Source organism: Spermophilus citellus (genome assembly GCF_964194105.1).
Source record: "Spermophilus citellus genome assembly, chromosome: 6".
NCBI classification, from domain to species: Eukaryota; Metazoa; Chordata; class Mammalia; order Rodentia; family Sciuridae; genus Spermophilus; species Spermophilus citellus.
This window is the reverse complement of record NC_138187.1, coordinates 138330511-138346173: the sequence shown is the minus strand read 5'-3', so window position 1 is coordinate 138346173 and position 15663 is coordinate 138330511. Positions and strand designations below refer to the sequence as shown.

At 30.2% G+C, this 15663-nt stretch overlaps 1 protein-coding gene across 1 annotated transcript in view; it reads right to left on the bottom strand.

Moving 5' to 3' along the window:
- DENND1B (DENN domain containing 1B) overlaps nt 1-15663 on the bottom strand; it is a 233626-nt gene that overhangs the window by 80951 nt on the left and 137012 nt on the right. Inside the window, exons 11-12 of the mRNA XM_081300539.1 lie at nt 14480-14525; nt 9013-9114 (exon numbers count right to left, since the gene is read on the bottom strand). Coding sequence (XP_081156665.1) covers nt 9013-9114; nt 14480-14525 — 148 coding nt within the window. The remainder of the gene's footprint in view (nt 1-9012; nt 9115-14479; nt 14526-15663) is intronic.

Here is a 15663-nt window from a genome sequence, read left to right as displayed (position 1 = left end):
ATAGAAATGAATATCAGGGCACATATTTAATTACTATCCCCAAAATATATTACGATGGAAGGAAAAGAAAATGTTCTCAATTTTTAGAAATATTATTTAACCTAAATAGGTTGGGGAATTTTTAATTTTTGCTTTTAAAAATTAAAAACAAATAAGTCATGCTTTATATGTGTGCAAAAAAGTGTACTTTTTAATAAAATATGAAATTGACAATTTAGCTCTCTATAAATCAAGCACACATTATTATTTGAATAAGCATAATACTTTTGCTCACAGGCAATGGAATCAAGTGTACCCACCCCTCTGGTTTTACTCCATTATGCCCTTGACTGCATGACTGTTGCTTGAGCTATCCAGGAGTATCAATCTCACAATCCCTACCTGACCAAATCATAAACTTTAACTTTTACTTCTAGTTACCCAGTCATAGTTTCTGAGCTTTGTATGAATGTATAGAAAATGAAAAGAAAATATGTGTTCTAGAACTGCACTGTCCAAATGAAATGTCATTCATCCAAACTGAGATTTACTCTAAGTGTAAAATAGAAACTATTTCATGAATAATTTTTATATTGATTATATTTTGAAACAGTATTGTAAGTATGGGATAAATAAAATATATCACTAAAATTAATTTCATCAAATTCTTTGGAATTTTAATGAGATTAAAAATTTTAAATTACATATGTGGCTCACATTATATTCCTATTGGATTTCTATTGGACAGTGCTTATTCTTCATGAGCATACCATCTAATTTCCTACAAATATGTGAGATTGAAAATAGCAATAAATATGTTTCCCTTTTTCCTGTGCTATTTATATATTATTTCAACTTTTACAAACTACATCAACATAAACTAGAAGATTTCAACTGTTAGTGCCTATAGATCTGAGGTTGTTCTTGTTTTTCAGAGACCAGAAAAGCAGCTGAATTAACTGCTTTTATATGAGACAATAAATGCTCAAAAATAGTCTGTAAAACTGAAATTGTTTTTAAAAATCAATTTTAGATACAAGGATATCAATCTCACATAAAATGATTATGTCAACTTTACTGTTTTCTCTTCCTTTAGGGTCACTGGAGTAAATTATCACCCGTTACCATTGCCCTTTGCAGCACTAATTAGCTTTTAGCAGTTTTTATCTATAAAAGGATGGTGTTTCTTCTGCACTTTTTCAATATGTGGTCTGAGAAATGACATTTTATGATTTAATTTCCAAACTTGTACATTTAGTTGGGAAAAAATTATGTATGTTCCCATGAATTCTATATACTTGAATATAACTCAGAATTTAGAAAAACATTTGAAATCTTAGTCATATGGCTACTATCACATAATCCTATTAATAATGAAAAAGTATCAATTGTCTTGTTTTATTATTTTTGAAGTTAAGTTACTTGGTGCATGCACTTGAAAGATACTCAGGCTCTGGCCTTTTCCTGACTCTTCATCATAAAGCTACCATGAGGGAAGCCATTTCCTCTGCTACTTGCTCCTATGGAGACTGAAACTTCTGAAATCATGAGCTAAAATAAACATTTCCTCTTATAAGTTGTTTATCTCAGGTATTCTGTTACAGTGCTGGAGAGCTAACTAACACACTACTTCAAACTCAAGGTCATAACAGTGTCAATTTCATTTATTCTGTTGTTCTCAAAGGAACTTTTTAGGTCCTCCTCAGCATTTTACCCTTTCTCATCCCCATATGCAATACTTCACCAAGGCTTGTCAATTCTACCTCTGATATACTTTTCAAAGTCTTTCCACTTTTCTCTAAATCCTTGTATTACCAGGTTCAAGTAACTATTATCTTTCACCCTCACCACTGCAAATGGTTTTCACAGATCTATCTGCTTTATTTCTTAAACTCACAGTGACCTTCCAGACCCAGAACCCAAAATGATATTTTTTAACTTCAAATAGATGACACTATTCCTCTGCTAAAAACTGTCACTGAATTCTCAATAAATTCCAAAGGTCTATTAAAGAACCACAGTCCCTTCTGATCACTCTTGCCTATCTCTACCATCTCCTTTTGCATAACTCTTTTACTCATCACATAACCTAGAGGGCTTCTTTCCATTTCTTGAATTTGCCAACCTCTTCACCATGGCCCAACTTTTGTAAATGCTTTTCCTCTTCCTCCTTTGCTTGTCTGTCTGACTCATACCCACCATTCAGGCTACTTCTGAAGAAAGATAATCCTGACACACTGAGCTTACCTGTACCACAAACACTGTGGACTAGTAAGAATAATACGTCAGTTCAGCTAAATTATTTTCACTTTAGTTTGCTGGTAGCAGAAATGGGGCTGTCAGTCCAAAACATTTACTCTTCTTTTCTTTGGTAATGTAAGTCTTAAGTTTTAAATATTACATAGTTAAGACCCAGCTATTTCTCAATATCCCTTGGTGTGGCCATATGGCTGGATTCTAACAAAAGGGATGTGAACTGAGGAATGTGACACTTTCAGGCTATGCCCTAAAAGGGGTATGAGTGCCCTTCCCTGGATTTCCCCTTTTATTTGAGGGCAAATAGTGGAACAGCTACCTTAACCCTGGAGATGAATGCCATGTGTGAAGGATAGCAGACACCCCACAGCTCTGAACAACTTTCCTCTTAATTATTACACAACAGAGAAAAAAACTTCTATTTTTATCTTGAAAAGGGTGTTTAGAGGTCTCTATTACAGCAGCTTAGTCTGTACCCTAATAAATATGTCATCTAAAGAAGAGACAAAGAGTACAAAAGGATATGTGACAGATATGAAATAAGAATATAGACCAAGCCTCTGACTGCTTACATAGTTTCTCAAATAGGTGCTGCTGAAATCCCACCCTCAATGCAACTGGTACAGCATCAGGGGGTTGTCATGCTTTAACAAAAAAACAAACTTCAGGCTTACAGTCTTTACTGCTGTGGTATACAAGGAGAACATCTGAGCTCTCAAGAGCCTGTACATTACCACAAAAGACAATTACTTGCTACACAACAACTGCAAACGATTTTCTCTGTATCAATGAGCCTAGAACAGATCCAGTATACCAATCTCACCCTTAATCTAAATTAGAATCTCCTTGTTTTTCTCTTCTACTGCATTTTTTCCTTTCTTTTACAACATTTGACCCAACTTGTAATACTAGATAAGTGTTTGTTAACACAATGTAAACAGCATAAAACTGGGGTATATATTTTCTTGTTCACCACTATATCCCCAGCTCTTAGCAAAATATGGGCAGATAGCAGATGCTTGACAAATACTTGTTGAATCAGTGAAGACTGAAAAAGTAACTAAATTAGCATATCAACAATCTGTTTCAGGCATACTTTTACATTTATTCCTCTTGTTTACTCGAGCAGAATATCTGTGATGGACACCAGGATCATAATTCATTTAAAAGTTAACCAAGTCATGATATAAGAAAGACTGGGGAATAACTATGGTGACAGTGCTCTCAATATCACATACAAAAGAGTTTCTTGAATACGGAAAAGTCAACAATTTAAAGGACTAGAATAAATTGGAAATTCTTTTAATAGTCAAAAATCAAAGTTTACATTTTTAAAAAATAGCTTTAGAACAGAGAGAGACATGCTATTAAGGTAATATGGGAGGGAGAGGGTGTGGGCAACAGAAGAAGACGGGGTAATTTAATATGAAATACAAAGTCATGAGGAAGCCAAAGACTTCATGGGCATTTAAAAATCACTAAAAGTAACAAACAATAAATCAACTTTATAAATGGCAAAAGTACAGAGACATAAAAGGGGGGATTACTAAAGTCTGGTGGGAGGGATAGCTTGCCTCATTCATTTAAGAGAAAATAACAAAGATCTCTGAAATATTTGGAAGCATATTTAAGGCTTCAGCGATTTTTTATTTTTGTTTTTGCACTTAAGGCTTATGTTCTTAAACTATACACCAGGAGAACAGTTGGAAAATAGTTATATATATATATATATATATATATATATATATATACACACACACACTATTTTACCTACAAACATACAAACAAAAAGTCTATTTTTAAATATCACATCTCTGAAAATAATCACTTATAAAAGAATAGTGACTTTCCAGAGACACTCAATTAGTGTACAGAAATACAATCATATCCTCACAAGATGGCCTCCTTTTCCAAATATAGGAAATAGAATGCTACACTCTTAGACAAAAAAGTATATTTCAAATATGCTTATATGTTTCTTCTTTTATTTATTATGAAAGTCAAATGAAAATATCCTTACAAAATTTTCCAGGAGATGACTGTAAACAGGGACTTTAAAAGCAAACTTTTAAGAAGAGCAATTATGTTTCCTTTCAACATAATTGCTTAATATAATTCATTTATTGAATACCTACTATGTACAAAGTACTGCGTCAAGGCTGTGTGGTATAAAGCTAAGAACTCAGAGCATGCTCATGAACACACTTCAGAGACACGCTAAAAGCAGTACTTTCCCTGAAATCTACTCTAAACCAAATAAAATGTTCTCCAAATTCTGCAATAAGCTGAATAAAACTGTATACTTTCTCACATGGCCATCCCAGAAATTTGTTAGAGGCTTCACTTACCATTAGACACAATAAGGATTATAGCAGAGCTGAGGCAAACCTGGAACTAATATAATATTCTCTGGGGCCTTTTTTTTCCCTTTATAATGTATATTATGACATTTAACATGTTAAACCTTCATGTTAGATTAGAGGAAATATTCAATGAATTAAACATATCTATTGACAATTTGCATGGCCTAAGAGGTCAGTATACAATGGTTTTAGGAAAGGTGATTTAAAAATTCTCTGAAATAGCTAATTCTTTTTCCAACTTATTCCCAAATAAGTGTAGATATCCAAAAATGTTATTTAAAGTCAAAGTTTTAGGTGTTTTCTCAAGTTTTTTAGGCTTTTAGTGATTCTGGGTGCTTTAGAGTAATTTATGTCTTTTCTTTTCCTATCACATTAAATCATTAACACATTTCTTCAGATAATACTTAAAGGCTTTACTATAACATGCACGGTATTTTAGATAAGTTCATTTTATATAATAGGATCTTTCTAATATTTTAGTTATCAAAAATTCTTTTTAATAATCATGGCTATTTTATCACATACTGGGGTCTACAGTGAATTGTACAATAACTCCTAAATGCACTATATTTTCTATACACTCTTACAGTAGAAAACAGAAACAAATTTTCCAATAGTATAATATACAATATGAGAACAACATTTTTAGAACAATGCTGAAAATCTTAAATCAAATAGATTATTTTGATATTTCTTTAACAATATGACCATGGGAAATAAACTTTGATATTAAATTTCAAATGATTAATTATTACATTGTGTATCACATTTATCTGAGCAGATCATGGTCTAGTACTTGGCGCGTATGACTGATGATCAACCTATCTGCACTAAATGAGATACACCATGCTTTGTGTGACTTGATTTTCTTATCTAAAATAGGGATAAGCATTTAAAAAAATTTAGTTGTAGATGGACACAATATCTTTATTTTATTTATTTTTATATGGTACTGAGTATGGAACTCAGTGCCTCTTATGTGTGAGGCAAGCAATCTGCCACTGAGCCACAATCCCAGCCCAGGGATAAGCATTTTGATCTACCTCAGAATACATTATTTTTTAAAACCGAATGAGACAAAATTATTTACAGACAGTTAAGAAATACAGGCAAATTAATTGCCTGTTGTAATGAATATCCTAATGCACAAAACTTTTTCAAATGTCAATTCTAACCTACTTCTGTCTATGGGAGTTAGTTTACAATTGTTTACCTTATTTTTTCTGAGTCTGGATTTCCTGAATCTTATTATAATTCTAATCATTAGCTTAATTTTCCAACAAGTGGGTTACACTATTTGTTATTTTTGAAATAGCAGCAATCTCCAAAATACTTTTAAAAACGAAGAGTAATACCTTAGAAATATACCGTTTTAAACTGTTAGGTAATTAAAACTAAATTTGTATAAATGTTTGGAATGGGAGGTTTCAATAGTCTATTTTCTTAAATTAAAATGGATTCATTTGAGATTTAAATGCTATATTTAATTCAACTAGCTTTTTCCCACTTATAAAAACATACAACAATAAGCCTAACTATGATTGATACTTAAAATTTACTTTTTTATTTCAAAACATTCAGACTATATATGTTCAAAGATTTCTACATGATACTACCACCAAAAATTTAGTCATGTGTTCACAGACAGAAAACACATAAACCACGTTTTAATTTATCTAATGCCTTTAAAAGGTATTCCATGTAATAATCAGTATCACTAAAATCACTCCCCATAAAATATTTGTGTGTGTGTGTATATATTAATGATACAAATCTATAGTGAAATGATGAAATAAAAAAACAAGTGTTCTTGTCAGAAGACAGGAAGAGAGTTTTTTCCCCTCCCTCAAGAAAACAAAGGATTCCTGGAAGCTTTGCCCTGATTTATTTTTCCAATTTTAAATACCTTAAGAGTAGCGGAACTGCTACTGGCATGGTAGTATTTCTAACAGTCAATAAATCTAAAATATTATGTGTGAATATTGGAATGAAGCCATTAAGAAGATTACAGCATGCAACACAGCAGAGGGTCCACAGGAAAAAAGACCTAGTAATTCAGGACAACTGTGACCACTGACCTTTGAACAGCCAAGACCACTGGTCAATCTGACACAATAATAGAGTGCACATGCATAGAAAGTCATCTAGCCTGTAAGTATAATTTAAATGCTTTGGTGGATGATTTTAAAACACTTTCCACCTACATCTCAGTCAACTTATTAAACAATCAAATGATTACAAATACTAATATTCTTTAGGCTTCAAATACGTATTATTAATTTAAATTACACACAAAAATTCAGTAAAATCATTTGTGATTTTAACACATCTCATTTAAAACATTTGCCATTTAAAAAATATGTTGTGATACTTCATCATTTTCCTATGGAGCTATAAGAGATGGGTTAAACAATCACCTTAAATATTTTTAGAAAATTACTATAACTTTAAAAATATTCATATTTTTAACAAATGATCCTTGCTCTATCTCAGAAGCATTTTCATTTATGTAGCCTTCAAATTATCTGTAATTCTGTGGCCTTCAGTTTCAAGCTTCTATATAATCAATCCACCACACCTGGCAGTGTTCCTTTTTACCTATTTTAAATATTTCAGTTTTGTTTAGTTATAATGTTGTTTATGAGTAGACTACACAATGACCTACCATCTTTTATATTTAAAACTCATATTTGTACATTTTGTGAATACTACTTATCATCCCCATCTATTTAAATAAGTGTCTTAATTATCAACTAATTCTAGTACTTCTCAATTTTAAAAAAAGCAGAGTTCTTCTCAAAGAATCATCTCACTAAAGCTGACAATAAAATTTTTAATATCATATACAGAAAAGCTGAATTTCTTTCTCTCTTTCTTTCTCTTTCTTTAATAAACAATCCTTCCTCAATTGAGCATTAACAGTACGAGATATATGCACACAGGAAAACATTCTTAAAAGTTGGAATTCTATTTTTTTATAATTATTTCTCCATCCATTGAAGAATACTTTGATGGGATTCTAAATGAATAACTAATCATTTTTAGTAGTTTCTGCAAAAGTTTATAATGAGACAATCTAGTTATAATGAGCTGAAAAGATAATTGTTCATTGGCCTGAGTGTGGATGTGTTCAAACAGCATGAATTTTTACTAGAGTTAAGATAAAAGAGTTCAGAGTAATGTGCCTCAAGGTCAGCAAGCATTTTAGGTTATTTATAGTCATAAATAATCTGATTTGGACTTTGAAATAATATTTTTCCTATCACTAACTATAAGAACAATCAAGGCTCATGTGGCTGTATATTTGGAATTTGGAATTTTTAAACCCTTAATAATGGATTTCAAAGCAATTGTAATTTACACAAAAATGTATTATGATTTTTAATTCCCAAATTTTAATTTCCTTGAATAGATGCTTTGCTTTTTGAAAAAGGGGAGTTAGTTTACCTTAGAACTAAATCACAGGATGTTTTTAACTAGCCCATTAAATAAAATATATACAGAAATAGTACTCGTTTGCATTTTTGCCCTATACTAAAGAATAAGAAGACCAGAAAAATGTACTTTTTGAGACTATTTAACATGAAATATAGAATATGTCCCATTATAAGCTGCAGACACAAACCCTCTGCAAGATCAAAGACCAGAAAAGAACTGGCACTTAATTTATCAGCCTTTACAGACAAAAGACAGTTTTCGTCATTTCAAAAGGATCAGATGTCTTTTATGACAAACTGCGTTTGCAGTTTAATTTACAAATAGAATTCTAAGTAAGCAGTCTTTGCTCTGCCAAAGCAAATGACAAACAGTGTTGGTTTTCATTCTTGCGGTCCTCAGCAGGATAGAAAAGATTAAAATAAAACTGAAATAATTTAGAGAAAACAAATAAATGTTTCAGAAAGTTGAGGGAGATCAAAGCCAGAATTTTCTGACCCCAACTGTACAAGCATTTCTTATTATATTGACCAGTGCCATCAGATCATTAATTAAAAGGAAAAGCGCTGGCAGGTGGCAGGGAAGCAAAAGCCGATAATTGGCCCCCTTCTTCTTCTTGCCTTCAAAAACTCTCTCATTCTTTTGCAAGACATGCCACTAGGCAGACAGAAATGCCTACTTTGTAATATAATGATTAAGATGAGATGAAGAGACTTACGTTTAAAGAAACTCTGCCTAATGAATGCATCTAGCTTTTTAATTATGATGGTACTTTTACAATAAGGAATATGATGTCCCATTCTACATCTCCTCAACTGCAAAAAGGTAAAAATGCTAAAAATAGAACTACATCAATTCCTCTCACACCACTTGCACACACTAACCCTTTTATTTAAGATAAAAAGTGAGAAAATAACTCTTAACTCAAGGGTCCAGGAGAAAACATATACATTCCCCACAAAATATCCTTCAGACTTACCACATCACTTGGCAGGTTGTTCAAGTCATTAAATGGTGATTCTAGAGTATTTGTGTCAACATTTAACATAACCACATCTTCCAATGATTTGTTTTTCACTCTCTGTTTAAAAAACACATATATGAAAAAGACAAAACATTTTCTATGCAAACTATATGTTTTTTGGTGTTTTTTTAAACACCAAAACATTATCTTAATGCAATAGGCTTGAAAATTTCAACAAAAAAATCCTACATTACAAAAGGATATAAACAACTTCGTATTCTTAGGAAGGAAATTTGATCATAATCCATTCAAAACATTTGGTAGAAATGCTTAAAATGCAGTATTTGCTCATACAATACTAAATTAATTTAACTACCAAAGAGATAATGCAACAAAAACCTATTATAAAATTGGCACACTTGCATCACAAAAACCTGTAGTCTAAAATTCATCAAATGAATATCAATCCAATAATACAGTAATTTGTACCCAGCTCCTCACCTATCTTTAGCATAAATCATACTGTAGTGACAACATAAAATAATAACTATGACCACAGTATTGATCTGCATTTTAAAATGAATAAATATTTTCTCTACATTTCCATACCAGTAGATATACCTTGATGATGAGGACTGAAAGTGGTCTAAGAGAAAGTAACAGAGAGGAGAGTAAGCTGGAACTTACAGTTAGCAATATTCCTTACATCAATTTCATGGTAAACAATGAAATTTAATAGTCTATCAGAATGACCATTTTATTTGTCTTATTTATTTAAAAGCTTTAAAATAGTCAACATACCTCAATATGTTTACAAATTATACTAAATTACAATTTTATCAAAGTTTTTGACCTAATAAAGAAAATAGTTATGGTTATTTTGTCCTATTTAAATTATCATATATACTTTTAAAAAAGCATTGATTTCTATTTGTTTGATTTAAATTATGGCAAATGGTGATAAGTGATAAGTAATGTGTTCATTAAGGAAATAAATCCATGAATTTATAATTCCATAATTTTATAGGTCAACCTGTAATAGATCAATAAATAATTTCAGTGTAATATTTTAAAAACTATCATTGCAGAATAAAAGCCATTTTTGAAATTTATTATTTAAATATCTCAATTTTAAATTGGCTAAGTCAATTATTTTTTTAAACTGATTATGACTGAAATTTCTCTGATCTATTTAAGAATTTCAGATCTCTGCACATTTGGTAGAATGTTAAATCTGCTAGTGAACTAACAGCCTAAAGTAGGGAATTCATGTTTTAAGAGAGGTATAATATCTACGTATGATATGAATTCTTGGGAGATACACTATTTTAAACATCCACCTTGTAAAAACACATTGTATTATAAAATAAGACCTTAAAGATAGTCACTTCTAAGACACAGAGAACCATTTCTGGTGGCACTAATGATATTATTTCAAAAAACATTTATAAATACACTCATTTCTTTTTCTTCCTATACACACTAAGAGAGGTTTAAATACAGAAATATGTGTTTACTTATAAATTAACTATAGTATAAATATAATAATCCATTTAATATTGTAAACAAATATATATTATATTGGTGTACTTGTAGTAATGGTATTTGGACAAACTATGTTATAACTATAATATACATCTTCATTTTTAAGTTAGCTTTATACCAGAAAATACGTAAATAATCTGGGAGCTAGACACATATTTTAAGAAGTAAAATGAGCTTTTAAAAATAGCACAGGATAGATGGGCACAGTGGCGCAAGCCTATATAATCCCAGCAGCTCAGAAGGCTGAGGCAATAGGATCACAAGTTCAAAGCCAGCCCCAGCACTGGTGAGGCACTAAGTAACTCAGTGAGACCCTGTCTCTAGATAAAATACAAAATAGGGCTGGGGATATGGCTCAGTGTTTGAGTGCCCCTGAGTTCAATCCCCAGTATCAAAAAAAAAAAAAAAAAAAAAAAAAAAAAAAAGCACAGGATAGTGCCAATGTGCCCCAAAATGTTTTGTGATAACACACTAAAGTCTGAATAATTAATATGAAATGTTCACTTTTTTCAAAATTACTTTTAGTTTTATAAAGTCAGATAATAGTGCCCACAGAATTTTTTTTCAAAGAATTAATCAATAAGAATAACAACATGAAGCAGGGTGTGGCAATACAGGCTACTCTCAAGGCTAAGGCAGGAGGATCATGAGTTCCAGGCCAGTCTGGGCAATAGGGTCTGAGAAAGACCCTATTTCAAAAAGAGAAAAAAAAAACAATAGAAAAATGTATTCAGGTTTAATTAAGAAACTGAGAGGCCCTAATATTGAAATAATTTCAAGAATGAAAGAAAGAAATGAAGGAAGGAAGGAAAGAAGGAAGGAAGGAGGGAAGGAAGGAGGCAAACCAGTATTTTTGAAAGAAAATCTGGAATAGCATCAGTATGTTAACTATTTTTTCTTTTCAAATCAAGCTTAAGCAATTTTTTTTCTAAATAGGTATGTAAAAATCAAATGTTACCTTTTTATCTGTCTCATATTTTTATACCTTATAAAGTTATGATATATAAAAATAAGAGTGAAAAAACATGAGAAAAGAATCCCTTTTTCTTCAAAAATAAGAAAATAATAACTGGACATAGACTAAAAGGCTTATTAAGAAAACATTAAGGTGTTAAAGTAGGTTAAGTCTTTTCATGCACTCTATATCTGCAAATGTGACTATGGATGTACATTATACACATTAATGCAAAGAAATGACACCATGGCAGCAATCATATGACCTTATGAAACTGAACAACATGTCACTTATAGTCCTTTGTAAAATGAACCAAATAAGACAATTCTCATATTTATAGCTTTTACTCATTTACTCATAATCACTTTTACATGCCTTAGTCTGCTTTGAGATCATCCCTGAAGTTTAGTTTTCAGGAAGAACAAAATATGTTTTTCCTTTATTTTAGAAGCATTTTTTTTAATTTTAAAGAGAGACTTTTGCCATTCTTTACTCAATGATTACATAAAAAATAATTAAAACAATTCAAATATCATTAATATGATTTAGAATAACTATGGAAGTTTTTATAAACTGATAATTTATGTGGAAACTGCCTTGAACAAGAAAGAGGAAAAAGACTATTTTGACTCCTGAAAAATTTCATTGTAATTGCTAAAAAAAAATGCAAAAACTTACTTATCTCAGTCTAACATATAAACTATGTAAGTAGTTACATCCACATTTTAATTATAAATTACTTATTATAAAATAAATAAGCACAAAATAAATTTTAGTTGAAAAGTCCAATAATGAAATAGTAAGAATAAAATTGCAATACCTAATATCATTGTGTAATACATTAAGAAGAAAGTTACTAAATAACACCCAACTGTTTTAAAAGAATTCTTGAAGGCCCAAGTATATTTTTTCATTCACTATTAAACCAGATAAACCAAATATAGCTGACTATCAAGACACTTGAATAAACCCAGTGAATAAAAATTACAGAGATTTCAACTAACCTAACTGTGGCTCTAAATATTCTTGTTTAATAACAAAAGCTTATTTAAAGTTAGAATGCACTTTTTTTTAAAAGACAATAATTTCAAAACATGAAAAATTTTTAAGTTTGCTCCTTAAAAAATATTTTCTTTACATATGGCCAATAAATATATGATAAATGAAACTGAACACTTAAAACATGTATAATTTATGTATTAATTTTGGAAAGCCAATTTTAAAAATTGATATAGAATATTATATTAAAAAATAACCATCAATAGGTAGTGTCAACAACTTTAAATATTTTGCATCTGTATAAATATACAGGAAAATTATCATCTTACATTCATTAAATACAGAAAGTTACTAATGTGAAAATGCATAATAATATGCACAATAATATGAAAGTCAAATTTGATGATTTCCTTAGGAAAAAAAAAATCTAACCATGTTTAGACTCGTTATCAAGTCAAGCTACTACTGGTCAGGGCTTGGGATGCAGCTCAGTGGTAGAGAACTTGCTTACCATGTGTAAAGCCCTGGGTTCAATCCCTAGCACTTCAAAAACAAAAACAAACAAAAAACTGATCAATAAAATAATAGTGAGGTGCTGAGGCTGTGGCTCAATGGTAGAGCACTTGCCTGGCATGTGTGAGACACTGAGTTCGATTCTCAGCACCACATACAAATAAATGAATAAAACAAATGTCCATACATCTAAAAAAAATATTTTAAAAAATGCTACGAAATATTCCATGATCTAATACCAGACTGAATACCTAAATTCATCTATTCTACATTTCATATACTTTGTTTTTTCACTGAAAATGCCTAAGCTTATAGGAAAACTTTTATAAAAATGAATAAAATATAAGAAATCATAAAGTTATCCAACCTGAATTTCAATATAAAAAACAATTCAAGCCTATTAAAAATTCATTAAGATTTACTTTCTATTAATGATGAAGCAAATAAAAAATATTGCCTACTATTTTGCAAAAAAAAAAAATGCCTCAAACTAGAGCTCAGGTGTAATTCTATAATCCAGGCCTTTTGCTGGAACATGACTCTCTCATATGACCCTTGAGAATTTTAAAATACATCAAAAGAATCTTCTTTGATCAAAGGGAAGGACTGATGTATATAGTAACAGCAACTAAGAAAATCACATTTAACTCATTATTTTGTTAATTAGAAATTAGGTTAAATTGTTAATCTGTACAATCAGCCAAAAGAGAAAAGTATTCAAAGAAAACTGAAATCACCCATCATAATGTTTCCACTCAACTGACTCAAATTTTCTGCTTTCATATAAAGCTTTGTTTATTTTTTCACAGGCTAATCTTGCAAAAAGTCTACTCTGGAAATATCACTGATTCAGATTCAAGAACTTTGAAGTTTAAGTAGTTTCACTACAAGGATAACTTAAGTTTAAAAAAAAATCATTTTGGAATGATCTGATGACAGCTAAAAAAATCCCAAATTTTCATCCCCCAACAGGACTGAAAATTAAAATATAAAAAGAAGCTATATTCTAATTTCAAAGTTTGTCATTAGCATATTAAAACCACATAGAAATAAACTAAAAAAATGAAGTTTTCAAAATAAAAACATTTCATTTTCTGAGCCACAAGTACGTAAATTTTAATTTTCAAAATATAGTTCCAAGAAAAAGATATAAAAGATATCAAGTTACCATCAAGAAAAGTAGTTCATTAAGGATTAAAGTTTTTAGTATTCAAAACTTACCATATGACTTCTATAAAACATAACCTATTTTCATGGGTTTCATGCCACTAAAAATGCTCACTTAGTACACTAATCTAAATGAAATTATTTCAATGCTAACTTTTTTAAATGATCATTTAATTAGCTCTTAAATATGAAGTTAGTCACTGCTTGGTATTATTCATTTGATATTCTTTCAAACAAAACTGTTTTAAGTATTATTTTTAATGAGTAAATTTTATCACTATCTCATTTCTAAAAGATACTCACCTCTATGAGGCTGGAGTGTATTCCAATCAGGTATGGCATTGGGGCACTAAATTAAAAAAATATATATATATATAGATTCATATAGTTTGTTAAAACTGAAACAATAATATAAGTATTTCAAGTGCTTAAAAAATTAAATTTACTAAATGCTCAGTTCCAGAACAGCACATTCTACATTCAAAATTATTCAATATATAAAACTCAAATTTAATCCTAGAGGTCATTAACATTTAAATTAAGGTTGGCTTATCTAAAAATCACAAAATCATTTGTAATTAAATTAAGAGTTATAATACCTAAAAAGCATGTTTTTATTTAAGACTCTCAGGGCCTAGGCCACAGTCTGAGTTGAATCTTTTCCATATACCTCACAGCAAATAGATCCTAAATAATCATCAAATTTATTACATTTTTGCACATATTTTCTCATTCTTATTTCTGTGATTTTCTTAATATGTCTTCATTATTTCATACCTACTGTGTCTCCAAATATTTACTCAGTCAGTCAGTTACATAGTCACAGAATATTTACTGAGACTTAATGTGTGCCAGGCAGTATTCTGGAAGTAGAGTTGAAAAAATAAACAAGTTCCTCCCATAATGTGCTTTCTCTTCCCTCATGTATATCACCTTTAATTTAAGTTTTATAAATTCAGATTTATTCCACTTTCAGTGTAATGAATAAAATAATTTTAATAAATTAAAAATACTCAAATAAAACAAGGATTTTGTATTAATTAATTCAATGCCTGATATTGGAGGTGCCAGGCTCTGAGGTAGGGGCTTGGGAATAATAATAAACAATATGACTGAAATGTGTTTCCTTGTGAATCTTGTACCCTAGCAGAAATGCAAACGTTAAAGAACTTTTAATATACAAAATCTATGCTACTAGTAATTTTAGAAATATTTCTTAGGAAATACAAGAAGAAAATTATTCAACTTGACATTTCAAACAAAATTATTATCTAACAGGAAAACATAAGAATGTACAGATGTCTACAAAAGTGATAGAAGATATGTGAACAAATAGCTATATAAAAATAAAACATTTTAGCAATTCTTTTATGGGCATCTTTGTGCTTTATTAATGCAAACCTTTTCTATTAAGGCAAACAGATAATCCTCTTTCTCAAAGGATTTGCATAATTTTCTAACCATTACTGCCATTATTAAAACAGTGC